The 23,253-nt window shown below is 43.1% G+C and overlaps 1 protein-coding gene across 1 annotated transcript; it reads right to left on the bottom strand.

The window, feature by feature from the left end:
• Window positions 1-12,079: 12,079 nt before the first annotated feature.
• MYC (MYC proto-oncogene, bHLH transcription factor) lies at window positions 12,080-18,115 on the bottom strand. The gene is made up of 3 exons (XM_074201882.1): window positions 16,638-18,115; window positions 14,633-15,431; window positions 12,080-13,555 (listed from the first exon to the last, which is right to left on the bottom strand). Exons 2-3 carry the CDS (start codon window positions 15,420-15,422, stop codon window positions 12,993-12,995), a joined length of 1,353 nt encoding a protein of 450 aa, XP_074057983.1. The 5' UTR covers window positions 15,423-15,431; window positions 16,638-18,115; the 3' UTR covers window positions 12,080-12,992.
• Between the last annotated feature and the right edge of the window lie 5,138 nt (window positions 18,116-23,253).

Raw genomic sequence — 23,253 nt, 5'->3', positions numbered from 1 at the left:
AGGCTGCCCCAACAACTCTTTGTAAACTAAACTGTTGTGGAAATCTGGGCTGCTGTTATCATTCACCATGAATCTGTGATTTTTAAGGTCAAGGATTAGAAAAAAAAGGAAGCAGCTTCTGAAAACTTCAGAAAGAGGAAATGGTGGACAGCACAAAAAAATGAGGAACTTTTGATACAGGACTTCTGAGGGGAAAAATGGGAAGGGTGTGTGGCTTCGAAAGAAAGTTTGACTAAGAGTCTTGCATTCAGTTCACTTTTCTGAGTGTCCCCAATAGCTAAAGAATATTAGGCACACTAAAAGCTGAAAGTCAAGATAGTCTGAGGTTTGGACTTTGAATGGGTAAAACAAACAAACAAACAAACAAAAACCAGAATTTCTCACATGTGCATAAGAACAACCACTTCCTAATCAAATTTATCCTTGGGATTGGTATTTGGGAGAAGAGGTGATTTTTTTTTTTGAAAAGAGAATTGGACAAGGAGGGAGAGAAGAGGAAGGAAGCAAGGAAGAGGAAGGAAGAAGGGGTTTTCTGACAAGGTTTATGGTCAGTTAGAAGGTGGGAAGCAGAATTAGAACTACCAGATAATATGGTATAGTGGACAAAAACTCAAGACTAGGATTTAAAAGATATGGATTCTGGTCCTGAATCTGCCACTCACTTCTCTGTGACCTTGAGTGAGTGACTTCCCCATCTCTGGGCCACAATTTCCTGGTCTGTAAAAAAATGAGAGAGGAGGTTGAATGAGACAATATCTAAGTTCTCTTCAACTCTAAAATGTGATATTTCTCTGTAGGATGGCTATAAGGCATCGAATCAATCAATCAATCAATCAGTCATCAATCAATCACCAAGCATTTAGTAAGCACCTACTGTTTTCCAGGAATTGTACTGTTAGTTATGTTTGAGATATGAGTATATAGAATGGAACAATCCTTACTTGCTATAAGCTTACATTTGAAAGGAAAGATGACAAGTATCTTTATAAATATAGGCAGTTTTAGTGAAAAATTCAAATATATATATATATATATATATATACATACATGTATACACACACACACACACACACACACACACACACACAAATAGTTAAATATAAAGTATTTGAGTGGAAGAGCACCAGTACTCTTTTGGGGGTGGAGGATGGGATGAGGAAGGACTCTTGAGGGGTATTTTAAAGGGAGAGAGGACTCTATGAAGGAATGATAAGGACAGAGTAAACTTCAGGTAGGGGAATATTCAGGGCAAAGGTATATTTAATAAGGAAGAGAAAGAAGACCTGTGGTTGGAAAGATAAATTGGGTCCAGATTGTGAAGGACTTTACAAGCTAAACAGAAGAGTTCATAATTTATCCTATAATTAGTAGGGAGTCATTTGAGTTGAGTAGGGAATCACATGATTAGATTTATTTTTAAGGAAAATTAACTTTGCCAGCAGTGTGGAGGATAGACTAGAATGAGAAGAAACTTGAGGTAGGAATATCAATTAGGAGACCATTGCAATAATCTAGTCTGGAAATGATGAGAGCCTGAACTAAACTAGGTGACTAGATTGAAGCAATTGGTTGCAAAGAATTGAAAATGAGCATCACATTAGAGATGGAGAAGCACATGGTAAGCACAAGTTCACAGTGTAACCTATAAGGTATAAGCTATAAATGAATGAAGAAATGAAAAATCCTTTACTGTGGTCCCCCCCCCCCCCATTAAGCAAGAGGTAAAAAGGCCAAGGTCTCCTACAGCATGTTGGGCCATCACCAGTCATCTTGACTTATGTCACTTGTCCATGATATCCAGCTCTGCCTGCCTCACTCAAAGCCAATTCACTTACAAGTCAAGATGTCACCCTCCTAATTGATCCTCTTTAAGAACAAAGGACAAAGAAAGCTCACTGGTCCAACAAAAGAGAGTGAAGGGGGGGGTGGGGGGAGTCTGTCTCTGGAGTTCAGTTATCAGGACCAAATGGAGTTGTTTTAACATAGAGATCAAATAGTTTAAGTGAAATCAGGATCCAGAGCAAGGGATCCTAGGGATTTAGAAAGAGTTGAGGGAAAGGATGACACAAGTCAGGAATTGGAGGGAAGAGCAAAAAAACAGGAGACAAAGGGAGAGACAAAAACAAAAAGCTAGTTAGATAAACAGAGACAGCAGAAATTAAAAAAGATAGTTACCTAAGCTCACTCTGGGTCCTGATTGTTCTGTAGTTGCTGCTATATCCCAAAATAGAAGGTTTTGAAGCATGTTTCACAAAGAACTGTCCATTTACCATCCTATCCTCTGGAAGAAGATTTCCTAAAATGTACATACCACTTTATAACTTACAGAATGATTAAAAGAATATTTTCACTATAAACTCAACAAAATCCAAATTATGAATCACATAGATAATTTATCTCATTCAATCCTTGCATTAACCACAAATGGGAAGTAGGTAATGCAAGTAATAAGAAGCCCCATTTTATAGATGAGGAAACTAAGGCACAAGTCAAGTGATTTGCCATGAGACCAAGTGGCTGCAAAGACTTCTCACTTCCCCTGGTCCTTTGAGACCCTGCTGTTTCTGAAACCTTAACTAATTAAAATCCTGAGGGTTTTTGGATAGCTTTCATAATTCCATAATTTTACTAGGACATGTGTCTGACCATATTGTTCTCTAATTCAAGAACTTTCAGTAGCTGCCTGTTGACCAATTTGGATAAGATACATATTCCAAAGGCTAGCATTTAAGACTATACAGTGACTTTCTTACTTTTCTAGGTCTACTTTGTAGAACCATCCTTCATAAACTCAAAGTTCCAGCCAAACTGAGATTTTAAGCAAGTCTCAATAGAGTGTTCTCCTTTGTGATTTTGTGAAAGTTGTTTCCCTCGGCCTAAAAAGTACTCTCTTCACATACCTGCCTGTTGAAATACTTCTTTCTCTTTGAAGCCCATCTAAAAGATTATTTCCAAAAACAAACAAAAAAGTAAATAAAAGTGTCATCTCTTCCTTGAAGCCTTCCATGACTCTCTCAGCTGAAAATGACCTTTCCTCCTTCACATTTTTCTGAAACGCTGTCTGGATCACTTCTTTGACTCTACCATATTCTTCCATCTATCTTATCAATCTGTTCACATTATTTTCCCCCTCTAATAGAACACAAGCTCTCTGAGGTCAGTACTCATGTACATTTTCATATTTGTTATCTCTATAATTTTGACCTCCAAAGGCAGTCAAACTCAATGAATTACAATGACCATTCTTGGTCTTAAAAAAACAGAAAATGAAATATACTTTTCTTCTTGGTAGAAAGGTAGAGGAAGGTGAGAGAATTTGGAGAAGAAAGCTGTGTGTATTATCAGATGTGGTTGTTCTATTCTTAACTTTTTTTCTGTTTCAGAGCAAGGTGTGATGGTAGAAGGGTCTATCAGGAAATGTCTGTGATGTGAAAAACAGAAAGCATCAATGACACGTAATTTTTTTTTCCTGTTGAATTTTATTTATTAAATAAAATTAGCTTACTTTGACCCATGAAGGTAAATTCTTTCAGTTTTTGAATATTACAAATGGTACTACCTTCTGGGGCCCAGAGAAAAGTGAGTAAAAGTAGGTGGTCAACAGTAAGGTTTCATCTTCTTCCATCTGCTTTGTCTAAGAGAGAAACATAACATTTCAATTTATTTGAAAGGACATGCTCCTCCTTCCTCATCCTCCTGTGCCCCCTCCCTTCCCATAGCCCACCTCCTAAATAGAGAGAAAAACAGAAAGAAGTTTCAAAAACACTGATTCATGTGAAAGGGTCAATTTGAGGGCTCCCACAGTCTAACAGTCACAGCTGAGGGAGGGAGGCATTCTGAGACATTCACATTTATTATGGAAAAGGCTGCTTGCTCTCTATAAGAGGCGAGGTAGATTTGTGAGGTCAGAGAAATGACAGACTGGTCTGTTGAGAAGAGGGAGAGGGGCTGTCTCATCCCTGAAAAAATAACCCTAGGAATCGGGTCAGGCCTAAGCAAAGCATGTGGTGGTTTAGGTGGGTTGAGATGCAAAGATGTGGAGCATCGCTGTCTCCAAATTCCTTACTCTGTGGTACTATTAGGCCTTGGAGAGGTTCCCACAACTCATGAAAAATTGCTCCAGTGCCTCTCCTGGGATCTTTCCAATGTCACACAAGGAGCTTTGTATAGAGGTTCAAAGTAGCCCAAACTGGTTTTTGAAAAGTTTACTGTTGCAGGACCCCTTGATGTTTTGGGGGCCCAAGCAACTGATAGGGGGAGCCCTCAGGCCTCTGAGGCCATGTCTAAATCGGCCAAACAGACAGGCGAAGGTTACCATGCTACTTCATCAGTAGAGCTAATGGGGTAAACCCCAGGGAGCACCCTGGGATGTGAGGAACTCTGGGAGGTCTCTCTCAGTGTCAATTTAAGTCCAGTCTAGAACTCAAGGAAAAGTCTTTGGGCAACATCCTAATCATTTACAGCAAGGGCTAAGACCTTTTGCAGTGATAATATGGTAGGAAAGAATACTGTTTCTGAAGTCAGAGAATTTGAATTTAAATCCCATCTTTGCTGATTTTTATTTGTGTGATCTTGGACAAGTCCCTGGGCCTCAGTTCCCTCACTTGTAATGTGAGAGAGTTAGTCTAAATGCCCTCTGAGGTCCCTTCTAGTTATAGACATATGACCATTCCTTTTCTGAAAAAAACAAAACCAAAAACACCTCAGCACATTATTTCATTTGTATTAATATTCTTTGATATTTTCCTCTACTCTGCAATACAAGCCTAGTCAACATGTATTTATTAAAACCCTACTAAGTATAAATCATGGTGTTAAATGTTGGGAATGAATCCAGAGACAAAATTAAATCTAACTAATGTCCTCAAAGAGCTTACATTTTATTGGTGGGGGGAGGCTGATTTTCATGGAAGTAGTAGGTACGATACAATTTGGCCACTGACTTTTTACCCAGTCCCCAATAATTAGTTACCTATCCTTTGTAGTAATCCTGGAAAATAATCAATGGCTGGCTCATATGAAATAGTCTCAACTTGTTGCTTTGTGAGGTAGTGATGCAAGCAAAAGGTGGAGGATCATTTCCCAAGGAAGCCAGAAGTCAGGGTAGAATCCTTTGCCTCTGTAATATTGTAGAATTCAATAGACATACTTGAAACTCATAACCTCATGCAGTGATCCACAGACTCATCGACTCTTAGAGTTGTAAGGGTCCTTAGAAGTTATGTAGTGCAATCCAAACAACAATCCCCTCTAAGATATCCTTATCAAATAGTCATCTCAGTGAATCCCATCTGAGACACCCTTTCCAAATGGTCATCTCAGTGAATCTCTCTAATAAAGGAGAACCCACTATACTTCAAGGCAGGTCATTTGGTTTAGTGATTGCTTTAATTGCTGGAAATTTTTTCCATGTGTGGAAATCTTTGTGACTTCTATTCATTGCTATAGTCCTGTTGGACCAGATAGCAAATCTAAATCCCCTTCCCTATGGAAGCTTTTCAAATTATTTAGAGACCTTTCATGCTCTTTCCTGAATCTTCTTTCCTCCAAGCAAACATCCCCATTTCCTTCCATTAAATTTCATATGACATTATCTTGAGGCTCTTTCACTGCACTTTTCAGATGCTTTTGATCTCTTTGGTGTGCTTCCTTAAATAACGACAGTCAGAAAGCAATAGTTGAGGGGCGGCTAGGTGGCGTGGTGGATAAAGCACCGGCCTTGGAGTCAGGAGTACCTGGGTTCAAATTCAGGCTCAGACACTTAATAATTACCTAGCTGTGTGGCCTTGGGCAAGCCACTTAACCCCATTTGCCTTGCAAAAACCTAAAAAAAAAAGAAAAGAAAACAGTAGTTGAGATTGTTCTGACCAAGGCAGAGCACGGAAGAACTATTATTACTTTAGTCCTGCTCATCATTCTTCCCTAAGTGCATCCTAAACTTATTAGTTTTTCTGACTTCTGTATCACCTACTAGTTATTCATGTTGAGCTTATAGCACAAAAGGATTCAACTCTGACCCAGAGTTTTTTCACACGATTAACTATCCATCCAAGCATTCCCCAATGTATAAATAAGAAGTATGGGGGGTAACTAGATGGCCCATTGGGTAGAGTGCCAGCCCTGAAGTCAGAAGGACCTGAGTTCAAATTTGACCTCAGATATGTGCTAGCTGTGTGACCTTGGTTAAGTTACTTGGGCAAGCCATCTCACATCCAGGGCTTTCTTCAGTCTTCCTGATTCATATCTGGTCACTGAACCTAGATGACTCTGTAGGAGAAAGTAAGGCTGGTGATTCAGCACAGTGTTCTCTCATTCAAATCTAATTCATGTGCTTATTATGGCATCACCTCCCTGATGTCATGGTCTTCTAAAATGAAGGACAAACAACAACAACAACATAAGAAACTTAATTTTTAGAACCTGACTCTTCCATTCGTTGTGTTCATTACCCCTTCTATCTTTGTTTTAGATGAAATTATAGAAATCTTATCCTCATCAATGAAAACATATTACATTGAACAAAAGTGACTGAATTCCTGGGTCTCTGTTAGAGATTTGTTTTAAGGTTGACATTAATGGATATTCCTTGAAGACTTTTAGTTCCATCTGAATATACTATTAATCTGTAGTTTACAGGTATAGTAGGTCAAAATTTCTGAAACACTTTTTCATTCACTTACCTTTCACAGAGATATCAAAGTGATTTTCCATCTTTTTAAAATTTTTATTCATTTAAAAATTTTTAAAAATGTTATTTTCTAATTACATGTAAATATGGTTTTCAATATTCATTCTTTTGCATGTTTTTGAGTTCCACATTTTTCTACCAATCTCCCTTCTCCTCCTTCTGCATGGTAGGGATTAATCTGATATAGGTTGTGCATGTAACATATTTCCATATTAGTCATGTTGTGAAAGAAGAATTAGAACTAAGGGAGAAAAAAAAACAAAAAAGTTTTAAAAAGTGAACATAGTATGTTTTGTTTTGCATTCAGATGCATCCATAGTTTTTTCTATGGATGTGGATGGCATTTCCATAACAGGTCTCTCAGGTTTGTCTTTGATCACTGAACTGTTGAGAGGAACTGTGACTACCATTGTTGAGCATCTCACAATGTTGCTTTTAATGTGTACAATGATCTTCTGGTTCTGGTCACTTCACTCAACATCAGTTCATGCAAGCCTTTCCAGGCTTCTCTAAAGTCCAACCATTCATGATTTCTTTAGAACAATAGTACTCCATAACATTCATATATCATAACTTGTTTAGCTATTCCCAAATGGATGACCATCCCTTCAATTTCCAATTTTTTGCCATTATACAAAGAGCTGCTATAAAAATTTTATATATTAGTATATACAGTATATTAGTGCCCCAATTTTCCTACATCCTCTCCAACATCGATCATTTTCTGATAATATCAGGTGGTACCTCAGAGTTTTTTCATATTATTATAGATACTTTAATTTATTTGAAATAGTTTCAGAAAAAGGTCATATCCTTTGACCATTTAGCAGTTAAAGAATAACTTTTATTCTTATTAAACTCGGGGGCGGCTAGGTGGCGCAGTGAATAGAGCACTGGCCCTGGAGTCAGGAGTACCTGGGTTCAAATCCGTTCTCAGACAGTTAATAATAACCTAGTCGTGTGGCCTTGGGCAAGCCACTTAACCCCGTTTGCCTTGCAAAAACATAAATTAAACTCAGTTCTCTATATATTTTAGAAATAATTCCTTAATCAGAAACACTAGCTGTGAAAATTGTTTACCAGCTTTGCATTTCTTCTAATCTTGGTTGCATTGATTTTACTTATGCAATTAATGTAGTCGAAATGATCCATTTTCCATTTATAATGTTCTCTATCTCATGTTTGGTTATAAAATCCTCTCCTCTCCATAAATCTGACAGATAGACTATTTCTTGTTTTCCTAATTGACTTATGGTATCACCCTTTATGTCTAAATCATGTACCTATTTTGACCTTATCTTGGTAGAAAGTATAAGATGTTGGTCTATGTCTAGTTTATGTCATACTACTTTCCAGTTTTCCCAGCAGTTTTTTTTAACCAAATATTGAGTTCTAATTCAGAGCTAGTGTCTATGGGTATATCAAACAATAAATTACTAGTAATTTATTACTATTTCTTTTATACCGAATCTGTTCCACTGATCCACTACTCTATTTTTTAGCCAGTACCAGACAGTTTTTGATGACAGCTGCAAAGTGATTTTTCTCAGAGCAAAGGTCTGACCATATCACTCTTTTACTCCATAACCTCTAGAAGCTCACTAAGAACTTCTAGGAACAGAAAAATTCTTTTGGCATTTAAAGCCTTTCAAAAGTTGAATCTAATCTTCTTTCATAGTCTTCTTATATATTATTCCCTTTCATTCATTCTACTAACCAAGGAAACCAACCTTTTTATTATTCTTCATATAGAACATTCCATCTCTCCATTTTCCTCTAAAAATATATTTTTATTTCATTAAATAGTTCCTGATTTTATGTAAATTTTTTGAATATTCATTTAATAATTAAAAAAATTTTTAGTTTAATAAATTCTCTCCATCCTGACCAGTCCTTCCTCCTCCACCAATTAAGAGGGCAAGTAATATAATATTGATTATACATTCTACTCTCCTTTTTGATGTCCTTCTTCCTTGCTTGGAATTTGCTGCTTCTTTACCCCTATCTTTCTGCTTTCTTTTGAGATCAATTCATCTCATTTTCTGCATAAAGTCTTTTCTAAATAGCTGCTAGTTTGGCCTCCCTACCTCCCCCCCCCAATATCACTACCCTGTCTCTGCCTATATAGGTACATGATATCACCCTGATTTGAAGGCAAGATCTATTTAATTTTCTTTGAATGTCCAGTGCCTAACACAATGCCTGATACCCACTACATGTTTATTAAAAGACTGCTTTTTGATGCCATATCCATACTTCCTAAATTTTTCTGAATTCCCAAGTGTCATTTCAAATGCTACTCTACAACACTCATATACTGTGTGTGTGTGTGTGTGTGTGTGTGTGTGTGTGTGTGTTCTTGTCTTCTTTATTTCTTCTTGTCCTCTTTAGGATTATCTTCCCTTATCTAAGAACTTTATATAATGCTTTATAACCTTAAATGGAGGTTGAGTTTGTACTGTCAATGAATACAAACTCTGGGGAGCAGAATGTTTTATTTCTTGGCCAGAAATGTCTTGTTTTATGAACTAAAAATTCTACTCACCCTTCCCTTATCTGATTTTTTGACAATTTGTATTTAATAGATTCTATTTTTTTTATCCATTATTTGGGTACATTTAGCTTTCCTGTTGGTAAACTTTGCATCCATTTTTTTTTTTAAAGAAAGGTGGTTGCACGTGTGTGCAACCTAGTTATTGATGAGTTTTTTCCCTCACTAGAAATTCGAGCCATTCATGAAATATTAAATGAACTAGAAGAAGGTCTCTTCTACCTAGAAGGTCAGAAAAGGTTTCAGGAGTTGCATGGGATGAGAGAAATATGCACATATGTATTTTAATGACAGGGTCAATTATAGGTTACTTACTGAATTCTCCTTCAGGAAATATCTACTTCCATTTCTCTCTTTTATCCAAGTAAACTCTATGAATTCCTGTGTCCATCTTCTACTCTCTTTTCTTATTTAAACATTCACTCTGTCCAAAGTGAGGAGAAACCCATAATTCCAGGGGAATAAATTGCCTTTAGGAGGAATTGTGAAAACTCTTTAATAACTTAATTCTCTTAAAAATGGTATTGATCTTAGTTTCTCTAGCAAAAACTCCAAACAAAACCCCCCAAAACTTCCTTCCTTCTTACACATTCCATCACTAAACCAAACTGGTTCAGGAATCCCCCTGGGATATTCCATTAATTTTGAAGTTATTCCACAAGGTGAACAAAGTTATTTGAACTCTCTCCCAGACTCCCCTTTACCTCCCTCCTCTTTGATTCTTTCTCTGCCCAGCCCTTCAGTTCTAGATTATGGTCACATACAAAGGATTTCACAATGCCTATAAACCCCTGGGACTCTGGAGTGGCTTTAAGGGCCAGTTTGTATTATGGTCAAAATCAGCCTTGCCCTTCTGGTAAGAAGTTGGCATCTGGCCTGTAGTCAGGCCATTCCCTAATTGGGTAAAATAAAGATAGGCTTATTAGGAAATTGGAACACTTCCCTATAATTAACAGAGCCAAGATCTGTTTCCATCAAGTGTGTTCCCTGATGGCTTGGGAGAAGTAGTTTTTCTAGTGAGGAATTTTCCCCATTTTATGGGCTAATCCTCAGTGAATGATAAAAAAAAATGACACCTGCTCTCTTTCATATGGAGGTTCCTTTGTTTTATCTCCAAGTCAACACGGGAGGAACCAGGAAAATTGTGAGTTGTTAAGGTAATGTTCTTTAGTTTAGACACTTTCAACTGCTTAGAGAATCTCTTTTGGTTATGACACCCTTTGAATTGAAAATATACCAAATTTAGAGCTGAATTTCAATCTCAAAGGTCAGTCCAACCCTCCACCATTTTACATGAAGAAAATTAACATGTTTAATAGGGAGCAGAAAAGGAGATTTGACTGAATCTAGTGCTTCCTCTCCTTGGTAACATGCTCTCTCTTAAATTGAACTAAGAAGGGGTGGCTAGGTGGCACCTTGGAGACAGGAGTACCTGGATTCAAAGCCGATCTCAGCACTTAATAATTACCTAGCCGTGTGGCCTTGGGCAAGCCACTTAACCCCATTTGCTTTGCAAAAACCTAAAAAAAAAAAAAAATTGAACTAAGACTTGGAACCTTCATTGGTGGGATCAAGGACTGGAATAAGAGTTCAGGAAAAGGTATTAAACTGTTTGAAGGATATTGTGAAATCAGAAAAAGGATGGATAGTACTTATCTATTTAAGTAGGGAGAAAGGCGGATTGTCATCTAGCACTGGTGTCTGGGACATAGTAGGCACTTAGTGCTTGCTTGCTTGACCAAAAGAAAGGGATGAAGATAAAAAATAATAGAAGTCAAAAAAGTGATTGAGAAATAAGGGTAAGATAGGCTATGCAGAAACAGTATTTGCAATATAGTATAAAATGTAAAGTCAAGTAAGAGAAGTCTTGGGGGAGAGGTTATAAACTCTACTTAGCACCATGCCTAGCCCTTAAGATACTTGATTGATTTAGTTAGTGAAAGGGAACCTCCAGATTTTGATATCATTCACACAAAAGGAATGAAGACAAGGTCATCAAAGCCCTCACTTATTTAGAGGCAATGGGCTTAAGTGACTTGCTCAGGATCACAAAGCTACTGAGATTGAAATTTGAACTCAGCTCCCAAATGCCTCACTTTACAAGAAAACTGAGGAGAGATCAATATCTTTAGATTCTTGATTAGTATTTTAAGAGCTTTAGGTGTTAAACCAATTCCATAGGTAAGGATGTTTCTCTTTAGAAGTCATTACTTTCAAGTGTGTGACTCTATTAACCATGTTTTTTTTTGTTGGACTCAATCTTATTTGTTGAATCAATTGAAAACTCAGTTGTAGGAAGGATAGTTGACAGATTGTGAGGGCCACTAAAAAGTTCAGAAATGTATTCATTCAACAAATTTTAAGTGCTTACTTACAGGGTTTCCCTCAGTGGAGGGTTTCAGGCAAAGGCTGGGTTGGATGACCATTTATGCCTTTGGGTCAGAGGGAAAGCTTTTTTTGTGTATATCTGTATGGACTTGAGGAGGTGACCATTGAAATTCTAATCCAACTTTGGAATTCAGAGAACTGTTCAATGTCATTAAGTGAGCTAAGAGACAGAATTTCAGATTAAGTTAAAAGAATGCTAACAGCTGGAATTTAACCTCAAGGTTATCTAATCCAGTCCTTTCACTTTAGAGAAGAGGAAACTGAGGTTCACAAAAGGTTAAATGACTTACCTGAGGCAATGTATCTGACTTTAGAAGCAAAAGCCAAGGGTTAAATTTAGGTCTCTTTGAATGTCAGTTTTATGTATGTATATATATATATATATATATATATATATATATATATATATATATATATATACACATACATATATAAAATCATTTGAACTTGATATTGTTTTGCTGGGTTTTTTAGCTAGTATGAGAAATGCTTCAAAAATTCATTTGTATTAGTTACTACAAGTGTTCACTCAGAATACTGCTTAGGCTAATTGATATACCTTGGAGAGATTTTCTTTTAATCTTCTGGGTGTTTATTATATATAACACCACACAGTGCCAGTCACTCTGCATGCATTCTTTACTCACTAAATTGTAGGAACTTTTAAATAGTTTTGAGAGCTTTCAGGAGGTCCCTTCAAGCTCTTCTTTGCCCTTTGCTCTTTTCTCTGCCAATCATAACTCTTCATCTTGACTGGGGAATTTCTTACTGATAAGCTGTTAGAGAAATTGTCTTCTAGTGATGGGAACCAAGGACCTGTTTAGACCCATTTCAGAAAAGCAGTTCAAATAGAGGAAACATTTGGGTAGGATTTCAAATGAGATCCTTCTACTCCTTCTACACCCCCCCACTAGTTATTATCAGGTGGGATTAGAACCCACTCATTTCCAGATTAGTAGGGTTGAGGTATTTTGATTGTCAGTAGTGAAATTCAGGAAAACAGTAAAAAACTTTTACTCAGGATTTGGCGAAATTATATTTGCCAAATATTTATTTTTTTCTAAAACGCAATATCAAAATCAATTTTAAAAAGGAAAACGTACTTAAATAAAAAAAACAATTGATATAATACATGGGGGAGGATAGAACTTAAGCATAAAAAAAGTGTTCTTTATGCACAAACTGAGGCAGTTTAGAGGTTATGGTCAAACTTTTCAGTTCAAAATTTGGCCAAGGTTGTGTAGTTGCATGTCATGCAATGGCAAAATTGTTCATATTTAATTCATCGTTGCCGTCTACAGGATGAACCTTTAAATGAAGTCTTTGTGAAAACAAATTATAAAAGATCCCACCCTCCCTTATAACTTATGCACAAGAGTTCTGCAGCCGTTCAAGTTTGAGTTTCAACTGAAGTTGCTCTTTCCTCAACAGCTCGCTCTCTGTAGACAATTTTTGCTCCTCAGCCTGGATAGATATGATATAAGCAGTGGCCTTTTTGAGGATGACAACTTTGGGCGCCTTCTCATTGTTCTCTAACTCTGGAATCTGGTCTCGCAAGGCAAAGAAGCTTAACTTCAGTTCATTTCTCCGCTGGCGCTCTAATACGTTGTGTGTCCTCCTCTTGTCGTTCTCCTCAGTGTCTGAGGACCTGGGGCTGGCACATTTTCGGTTGTTGCTAATTTGTTTGAGAATTCTGCCACTGTCCAACTTAATCCTCTTAGCAGAGGGATAGTCTTTCTTTGTGGAGGGGGGCGCAGCATAGTTGTGCTGATGGGTGGGGACATGACACCTCTTCAAGACTAGGGGGCTGTGGGGAGGTTTACTGTGGCTTCCAGCTGTGTGGGAGCCTGATTCTGATCTTCTTGTGGAGGTCTGCCTCTTTTCCACTGTAACAACATCAATCTCTTCCTCATCCTCTTGTTCTTCTTCTGTAAGATAACATATAAAAAATCACTTGATTAACAATTTCTTCCCAATATCCAGACTGAAATAATAGGTGTCAGGGTCCTCTGGTTAAGCTCAAACCCAAAATTAATTCATCATGTCTCCTAAAGGCTCAATTCATTCTTTTCTTCCCCCATCACCTAACCATGAAGAATATTTTTAAAAGGATCTGACTGCCCTAGGAATATGGTAGTTTTTGGGTAGGTGGACTTTGAGGATACCATTGAGCATGATAATAGACAAAGAAAGGGGGTTGGGGATTGAGGTGGGCAGAGATTTCTCAAAAGGGATTTTCTGCAAAGGAAAGCCAAGAATGACAATAGGGGTTACAGCAGAGACAAGAAAATTACAATTTACCAGAATCCAACAATGATGCCAATTCTTACCTAAGACTTAATGAGGCTTTGGACACACCCAAAGCAAAGCATTCTCAGCACCTCCTATTTCAAGGGGACTTTATGAAGCACCCTTTGGGCAGTGCAAATGATAACAGCACCTCCCTACTTTACGGGAAGTGGGGAAAAAAAAAAGGGGGGAATGGGCAATTATGCCAAAAGTTCTGACTGGGGAGGGGAAAAAAAAGGCCGGTTTTTGGCAGTCAATACCCCCATTTCCAGCCCATTCAAACTTTAGTCACTTTCACTAGCACCACCCAGGCCGCTGCCCCTCCCCCTTTAACCCTCACCATCCCAAAGGTTCAAAGGAGGACAGAGCTGTGTGGCCTGGGAAGGCAGAGGGGATAATTTATTAAGGCTAACTCCCCCCTGCCCTTTCTGATGCTCCTTGCGCTCACCCCACACAAAGTGCATCAGGGAAGTGAAGGAACTGAGAGTAGAGAGCCAGGACTGAAGTTCTGGAAGGGAGTGGGGGCTAAAGATGACTGGTCCTGGGAGAAAGCCAGCGTTCCTGTAGTACCTGGAGCTAACCTCAAAAGCGCCTTTCCTCAAAGTCTCGTCAGACTGAGGCTATTAGAGAGCTGGGGGATGAGGGGGTGGGTGGGGGCCAGGAAGGGTCATCTCAGGCCAGCCCAGGCCAGCCCAGGCCAGGCCCGTTGCGCTTACCAGAGTCGCTGCTGCTGCTGCTGCTGCTGCTGCTGCTACTGCTGCTGCTGCTGCTGGTGGTGGGGGGGGTGTCCTCGCAGAGGGCCAGGGGCTCGGGGCTGTCCCGGGGGGAGGAGGCCACGGAGGACATCAGGGAGGAGGAGGAGGAGGGGGAGGAGGAGACGGGGGAGGGGCAGGGCTTGGGCGAGCTGCTCTCGCTGAGCGGGTAGGGGAAGACCACGGAGGGGTCGATGCACTCGGAGGCGGCCGTGTGCATGTCCTGCAGGTAGAGGCTGTGCGCGGGCGGCGCGCTGGCCCGGGCCCAGGAGCCCTCCTTGCGCGTGGCCTGGTACGAGGCCAGCTTCTCCGACACCAGCTTGGCGGCGGCCGAGAAGCCGCTCCACATGCAGTCCTGGATGATGATGGACTTGACGAAGGACTCGTCGTCGGGGTCGCAGATGAAGCTCTGGTTGACCATGTCGCCCCCCAGCAGCTCCGTCACCATCTCCAGCTGGTCGGCCGTGGAGGGCAGCCCACCGCCGCCGCCGCCGCCGCCCCCCCCACCGCCGGCCGAGGAGGAGGAGGAGGAGGAGGAGGAGGAGGAGAGGCTGGAGCGGCGGCTCGGGGACAGCGGCGGCGTGGGCAGCAGCTCGAACTTCTTCCAGATGTCCTCGCTGGGGGCGGGCGGCTGCAGCTCGCTGTGCTGCTGCTGCTGGTAGAAGTTCTCCTCCTCCTCGAAGTAGAAGTAGGGCTGCACCGAGTCGTAGTCGTAGTCGTAGGTCTTGCAGGGCGAGCCGGCGCTGAGGGGCATCTCGGCGGCCTGCGGGGCACAGGACGGAGGCGCGTTAGTCCGGGGGACGCGCTAGTCCGGGCGGCGCGCTAGTCCGGGCGGCGCGCTCCCGGCCCCGGCCCCGGCCCCGGCCGCCCTCTCCGGCCCAGGGCTAGGGGCGGGGCGCGGGGGCGGGAAGGCGAGCCAATAAAAGCCTGCGCGCAAAGTTCTGCGCCACCTGAAGGAAGGAGCGGGGAGGCGCGGCGGGCTGGCAGCTGCGGCCCCCTCCTCCCCCGCCCTCCTCCCCGCCCCCCGCCCGCCCAGGGGCTCCCTGCGGCTCCTTTCCCACCCCGGGCCCCCCCCAGCGCCGCCCCGGCCGGCTTCTCGCCCTCAGCCTCGGCCCGGGGCGGCCGGAGCCGCCGGGACCGACCCCGACGTGGGGGCCGGGAGAAGCCGCCCCCTCCTCCCACGCCGAAGCCGCCGGGGTGGGGAGGGAAACACGGGGGTGGCGGGATCAAAGAGCCGCCCGGGGTTCCCAGGAGCCGCGCACCTCCGGCCCAGAGGCGCCCCGGGCCCGGCCAGGGCTGGCACGGCGCGCGGGCGCCGCCGGCCCCGAGAGCCGCAGTGCCGGGCTGGGACCGACTGTCAGAAATGCGCTAAGCCCGGATTTAAATGCCCTCCTTTCTCTCCGCGGGAGTCGGCTGCACAAAGCGCTCCCTCTGCACACACACGCACACACACACACACACACACACACACACACAATCTCTCCAAGACGCAATATGTAATTCCAACTCCAACATGGGAAAACCGTTCCCCTCCAACTGCTCAACAACACACACTCACACGAAATAGTAAAAAAATAAAAGGAAAAAAAGGAAAACGGCAGAAATGCCACAAATCGGCTTGTGTGTATACACACACACACAAGAAATGGCAAATGTTAAGACCATCAGGAATGCCACACACACACACACACACACACACACACACACACACACACACTCATCTTGACAATCCACCCCAAACCGTGTCCCGCTTTCTCCCCGCCACCCGGGATTCTGCCCCAAAGTGTCACCGGAGGGAAGAAAAGGCAACAAGGAGAAAAAAGAAAAAAAAAGAACCCCGACTCCAAAAAAAAAAAAACCCCTCCAAAACCGGGCACGGATCCGTCGTGGGCGAAAAATCAAAAAAAAAATCAAAATAAAAATCAAAAAAATAAATCAAACTAGAAAGAAGAGAGGCTCCGGTACTCACCAGGGACTCAGCCGGTGGAGGGGACTCGGAGAAGGGCCGGCGCGAGGGCACCCGAGGGCGGCGGGAGCAGGCGGAGCTCAGCCTCCTGTGGCCCGGGCTCTCTCCGGGGCTATTGTAAGTTCCAGTGCAAAGTGTCCGAGCCTCGGCGCGACTCAAAGTTTGTCGGCTGCAGTAGTCCGCGGCAGGAAGGGGGCGCGGGCGGGGAGAAGAGGGAGGGGTAGAGAAGGGGGGGAGGCTAGCAGAAAGAGAGGAGCCCCCTTCTCCGTCTCGGCGGTCCCCGCTCCTCGCTCCCCTGCCTGTCTCCTCGGCTCTCCGGCTCTATCCCACTCTCCCGTATTACTGGAGAGACAGTCAGATAAAGCGTCTAAAATCGGTCTTTTTATACCACCGAGGCCAGATCCATCCGCCTATCTTTCCCGCCAAACCCAGGCTTCCCTAGTACGGGAGAGATCCAGGAGGAGGAGCCGGAGCTGCTGCCCCGGTGGCCGTAGACACTGCAAACAGACTGGGAAAAGCTCCGCTCCAGTCGGGTCAGGGACGGGGAGAAAGCAGGGGAAGAGCTAGACTGGGGGGCGCCGCCGCAGACTGCGAGTCCAAGCGGAGAATTGCTGCCAAGGGGTCTTCCGCCTCAGAGACCCTTGCATTATAAAGCGGAGCAGAGGTGGGCGGGGATTCTAGAGCAGGATTTCTTTTTTCTTCCTCCGCTTTCCTTTCCTTTTTTTTTTTTACACTGCACTGCATTTAACAGAGTAGGGGAGGGACCATTTTTCCCCCAAGAGTAGAAAAGCAGCGGGCTTACCATAAATAAGCCTGCTATAGTCTAACAGGCTGGTACTACAGATAGCATTAAAGTTTTTTTGTTTCTTTTTTGCATTTCACCCTAAAGGTGAGGACTCTCCCTTTCTTTTCTCTCTCTGGTTCGGGGACACTTGGGTTTTTCCTCTTGTCTCAGATCCCAAGCCTCCCATTCATGCTCCAGCCGGGCTCTGCAGCACAGCTGAGTTCAAAACACAAACCGTACAGATCCCCCCCATGTAGGGCTGCTCTCCAGTGCGCCCTTCTTCCTGAGTCTCGGGAAAGGAGACTGTGGGGAAAGGTGATAGAAGCGGCATCTAAACGTGGGGCGGGGGGGGGGGGGGACTAAAATAAGATCTAGTATTGTCCGATCGATGGACTAAGTGCATGGCCCTATTGAAAGAGAACGATTCGGCGCCTCCGACCTGGGGAAGCTCTCGGATCGATGGCCAGTCTCCCCCGGCGTAGCCTCGGAGCCGGCCCAGGCCCCCCGGGGCTCTGGGCAGTGGACAACGCCGGGGACTAGGACCGGCCCGGGCGTCCAGTCGCTCTCCCACCTGGCAGGAGCCGGCTTCAGCCCCGGCTTTATTAAGGGATTGCAGCTCCGACCCGCGCGCCGCAGCCGCCCGTCCCAGCCGGGCTCCCGGGGCCAAGGAGGGGAGAGCCAGGCGGGGCCGGACGCGGCCCCGTCCCGCAGCCGAATGGGGCCAGGACCCCGCGCTGGGAGGCGGCGGGGGGGGGTCGTCGTGTGTGTGTGTGTGTGTGTGTGTGTGTGTGTGTGTGTGTGTGTGTGTGTGTGAGAGGGGGGCTGAGGAGGCGAAACCGTTAACTCTTTCCTGGCCGGAAAAGTCACCCTATCCATTTCTGATGTTTTCCTCTCTGGAACTTTCTTTCACCTGAATATTATGATCTTTGCAACTGCCCCCCCACCTCCATTTTCCCAAGAAAACACCTTTCTCCAACATCAAAGGGGCGCCCTATTTCTTCCTTCACCACTTAGTTAGGGCTAGGGTTATTTAAATATTGGCCGCATTTCAAGCAGCAATTTCCACTTAACCGAATCCTAAAAAAAAACCCCCAAACCAAAAAAAAAACCCAAACAAAGGCTTAAATCTTTGAAAAGTATACAAAATGGAAGAAAGGGTGGGCGATCGATTATTCATCAAGAAGCTGATGGTAAATAACGTGTGGGAACCCGGGAACCGACCTTCTTTCTTCCGCTCCCTTCATCCCAGGAATTTTTCATAAACTTTCTCATCCGAAAGGAAAAGGGAGATTTGGGGCCGGGGGAAATCTATTGCACTAGGAGCTTTTTATTCTATAAATTAAGCTTGTAGATCGGTAGTCATCGGCTAAATTAATTACTTCCCTCTCTCTCTCTCCACTCCCCCCCCCCAACTCCCCAAAGAAGAGGGCAAACGCAAAAGTGACAGTTTGCTGCAGAAACACACCCAGACAGGAGGACCCCGGCTACCAGCAAAGAATACGGCAAAGCCTCCTGCCGGCCTCCTTCCTCCCTCCCCTCCCCTCCCCTCCCCCTCCCCCAGGACTCCACCCTCTGCTTGGCGGAGCCCGCAGCGAGCTAACGTGAAGTAATTGTGCCCTCTACCGGCGGCCAAGATGACCACCTTTTAATCCCCACCGAGCGGGGGAGGGGCGGCTGGCGCAGGCCCTCCGAGCCCCCCGACCCCCGGTGGTTGGCTCCCAGGTGAGGGCCGCAGCCCGCCCCCCGCAGTCGGGACGGGCAGGAAGGACAATCCCCGGAGGAACGAAGTTAACTCAGAGACACCCACCCGGCCGGGTGAGCCGGGAGAAGCTCAGCCCATCAGTACCTGGTCCTCGACGACGGTGTCCATCACTCCCTGGCCAGGGCGGGCAGGTAGGAGACGCGGAGGACACACGCACGCACGCACGCACGCCGGGCGCTGCAGGGACAACTGCTTGTTCCAGAACTCTTCTGACGCATTCGACCCGCTATGGGGACGTCACCTTGAGCACCTCCTGGGCAACAATGTAGAGACCCCCTCCACTTCCCCCAAAAACTTCCCCAACAACCCCCCTCCCCTCAAGTAACCCCTATAATTCAGTTCTAAATTCATTACTTTTCTGAATTAATTTCCTTTTTTCTTACCCGTCTCCACTCAGTTTAGTAGTTTAGGTTTGTCATTTAGCAGTGTTGCGTTCACTGGGGTCCAGGGAGATTAAGCGACACCATTAGCGGGGTTCGTGCTGGGATGTGACCGTCACATTGACTACAGGACCTGCTCCCTATTTATTATAATGAGCTGAGTGGCCCGTTAGATAAAATGGTAGTCAGGGTGTCCGGAAGACCTCATTTCAAGCACCGTTATGTACCTCAGTTGCCTCCTCCATGAAATGTGGGCACTTACCTCTGGGGATGTTGGGGAGATTAAATGAAATAGTATTCATAAAGCACCTTATAAATTCTTAGCTCTGACATATTAGCTGCAAGTCGGGGTTGGTCATTTAACTCCTCAGAACCTCCATTCTTCATGTATATAATATGTATATTCCTTACTTCAGTGCTTATATGAGGAAAGTTATTATTACTGTTGAAACAGTTGTAATTTTGTGAAGTCCCAAAGTTAATTTGTAATTGGTTACATACATATACATTGTGGATAGGCATATTTTAAAGGTGTCAATAGAAAATCTCTAAGAGAAGACTGTAGCCTTAAGTAAAAATCTGGTAGGATTTGGGACTTGAAGAAAGTCAGGAAGGTCAGAAGATGGAGATGAGAAGGGAGAGAATTCCAGTCATGAAGAGGTAGCCAGGAAAAATGCCCAAGAGCTAGGAGATGGAGTATTTTGTTTAGGACACAGCAAAGAAGGTCAGTGTCACTGGATTTGAAGAATACTTGAGGATAAGGTATATGAAGACATGTTAAGTTTGGAGGGATCAGGTTACCAAGGGCTTTGAATGCAAAGTAGAGGATTTTATATTTGATTCTGGAGTTGATTGGCACTGGAGTTTATTGGGTGTCTGTGTGTGTTGTGTGTGTGTGTGTGTGTGAGATCATCAGACCTGGTCATTAGAGGAGTTCATCTAATCCACCCCTATCACTTCTTAGAGGAACAAACAGAGGGCCAGAGAAGTGAAGTCATTTGTCCCTCATGCCAGTAAGTAGCAGAACCAGAATTTGAACCGATGTCCCCTAAATTTAGTGGCCCTGCCACACCAGATATCACAGGAAATTGGCATTTTCAACCACGTCACATTCTCAGAAGCACTTTTACCCAAAAAAAATCTGCTTTGAAGATTGGAAAAAAAAAAAATGAAGATGTCAACACAGCTGTGTAATTAGTAATCACAGTCTTTATGTTCTAGTTTCCAGCCTTCATCCCATTGGTCATTTTAGAAGTCAGTCACCCATCATGAAACATGAATAGGATGTTAGATTTCCCACTTGTGTGAGAAGACATGAGCCCACATGTTTTTGGGGTCCTGATATCATTGTAAGCAACCTCTGAGGACTACTTGAGCCTTTGGAAGGCAAAGGCTTGGTAGCACTGGTCAAATCATTGGCTTTGGACTTATAGGACCTGAGTTCTTATTGAAACTCCTCTGTTTATTGCCTTTGTGACACTGGACAAGACATTTTTTTGGATCTCAGTTTCTTCATTTCTTCAAAATGATCCAGAGAAAATATATAGCATCAGAAGACCTGAGTTCAGATTCTGCTTGGTCTACCTGATTACTTTTGTGAATTTAGCCAAGGTATTTTTCTCTTTCAAGGCTTTCAGTTCTTCATCTGTAAAATCAGAGTTTTGGACTAGATGACCACTTCCAAGTTCCCTTTCAGCTCCAAATTCTATGAAATCTAGAAGCTGACCTTTGTTGTTATCTATATGGTTAAGACTAAGGTAAACAGACAAACTTGATAACTTCATGGGAAGAGAACACCCCAGTGAGTACATTTTTACCTCCAATACCTTAGATATAATTATTTTTTCCTTGCAACAGTAAGTGTGGTAAGATCCTTGAACTTGGGGGATTAGAAGTCTTGAGTTCTAGTTCTAGTGCTCTAGAACACCAACTTCTGGCTCGTAGTGCTCTAGAACACCGACTTATGACACTTAGTACTCTAGAACATGGAGTTCTGGTTCTTTGTGTTCTAGAACACTAATTGGGTAATTTACTTTCTCCAGGAGGAGAATTTCTTCCACCATTGGTAGTCCACACTTTTTCTTGCAATTTAGTCTTAGAGAGTTGTCTAGAACACTGAATCTTGCCCTGCTCACCCTTCTAGTATATGTCTAAAAGCAGGAATGGAACTTGTTTTTCAGAATTTGAGGTCATTTCTCTTTCTACTATGACAGTTTCTCTCTGTTAAAAAAAAAGGAATAATATCTGTGCCATATAATTCACAGGGTTTCTGGAAGGAAATCTCTTTGTAAACTTTAAAGTACTTTTTCAATAAATGAAGGTATGAAGGCATTATTTTCAGCAAGCTAATGAAATGGGTAAATCTTTTTAGTTAGTAGCTTTTATATCTGGTAGAATTTTGAGGCACAGGAAGAATTAGAAATCTACCCCAAATCTTTTCTTATTTTCCACATAAAACAAAAGGTATGACATGCATATTAAAAACTCCAAGACCAGGAGTGGCTAGGTTACACAGTGGATAGAGCACTGGCCCTGGAGTCAGGAGCACCTGAGTTCAAATCCAGCTTCAGACAGTTAATAGTTATCTAGCTGTGTGGCCTTGGGCAAGCCACTTAACCCTATTGCCTTGCAAAAACAAAAAACAAACAAACAAACAAAAACCTCCCAGACCAGACTCCTTCCCCTTCCTCTCTCCATTTGCATATCAGTTCACTTCTTTCCCTGACCCTCTCCTCTACCTTAGAGTTCCCTGTTGGGTGTCAAGTGGTAATGAAATAACTTCACTCCTTATAGCATCTCCACTACATCAGAATTACTCTTCTAAAGGAAACCCTAACTTGGGGGAGGAAGAAACCGAAGGTTACTCACTAAAATGGTTTGACTGTAATTTCATACATCCTTTCAAATTGTCTAAGATCTGTCAAACACACTCCAACAAATGGGGAGATAAGAGCAGGATCATTACACATCTCCTAGATAAAGATAATTTTGAAAGTGTGGATGTGAGATTAAAAGTATAAAGTCAGTTAATGCTAAAAGACACAGAAGAAATCAAAAGTTTTTTTATTTAGTTTTTTTATGCCATTGTGAATACAAAAGGGAGAAGAGTTTCAGCAACAAGTTGGAGGGTATTCATCACTAGTTGGGGAAACCAAGTACATTTGTTATTGTTCAGTTGTGTCCAGTTCTTCATGAATTCTTTTGGGGTTTTCTTGGTAGAGATATTGGAGTGCTTTGCCATTTCCTTTCCCAGATGAGGGAACTGAGGCAAATGGGGTTAAGTGACTTGCCCAGGGTTATGCAGCTTATTATGGAGCTGTGGCCAGATTTGAACTTCCAGACTCCCAGGCCTGGACCCATCTATCCACTGTGCCACTTATTACAGAAGACAAAATCAAGCATACCTTCTTGGCAAGGATTTTGGAGTTGTTTGTCATTTCCAGGTCCAGAGACAAACAAAAGTTCAGTGACTTGCCCAGGGTTACAGGGATAGAGTATCTGAGGCTAGATTTGACACAGGCTTTTGACTCTAGGTCCAGTGCTCTGTCCACTGAGCCATCTAGCCACTTCTCCTCACCTATTAGTGATTACCAAAAGTGTTATGGAAACACCATTAGATATTTTATAAATTATTTAAGTTGGAAGGAATCTTAGAGCCAGGACTATTAAAATAGAGACCACAGAATGTTATAC

This window comes from Macrotis lagotis, chromosome X (genome assembly GCF_037893015.1).
Source record: "Macrotis lagotis isolate mMagLag1 chromosome X, bilby.v1.9.chrom.fasta, whole genome shotgun sequence".
NCBI lineage: Eukaryota > Metazoa > Chordata > Mammalia > Peramelemorphia > Peramelidae > Macrotis > Macrotis lagotis.
This window is presented reverse-complemented; position numbering and strand designations above follow the sequence as displayed.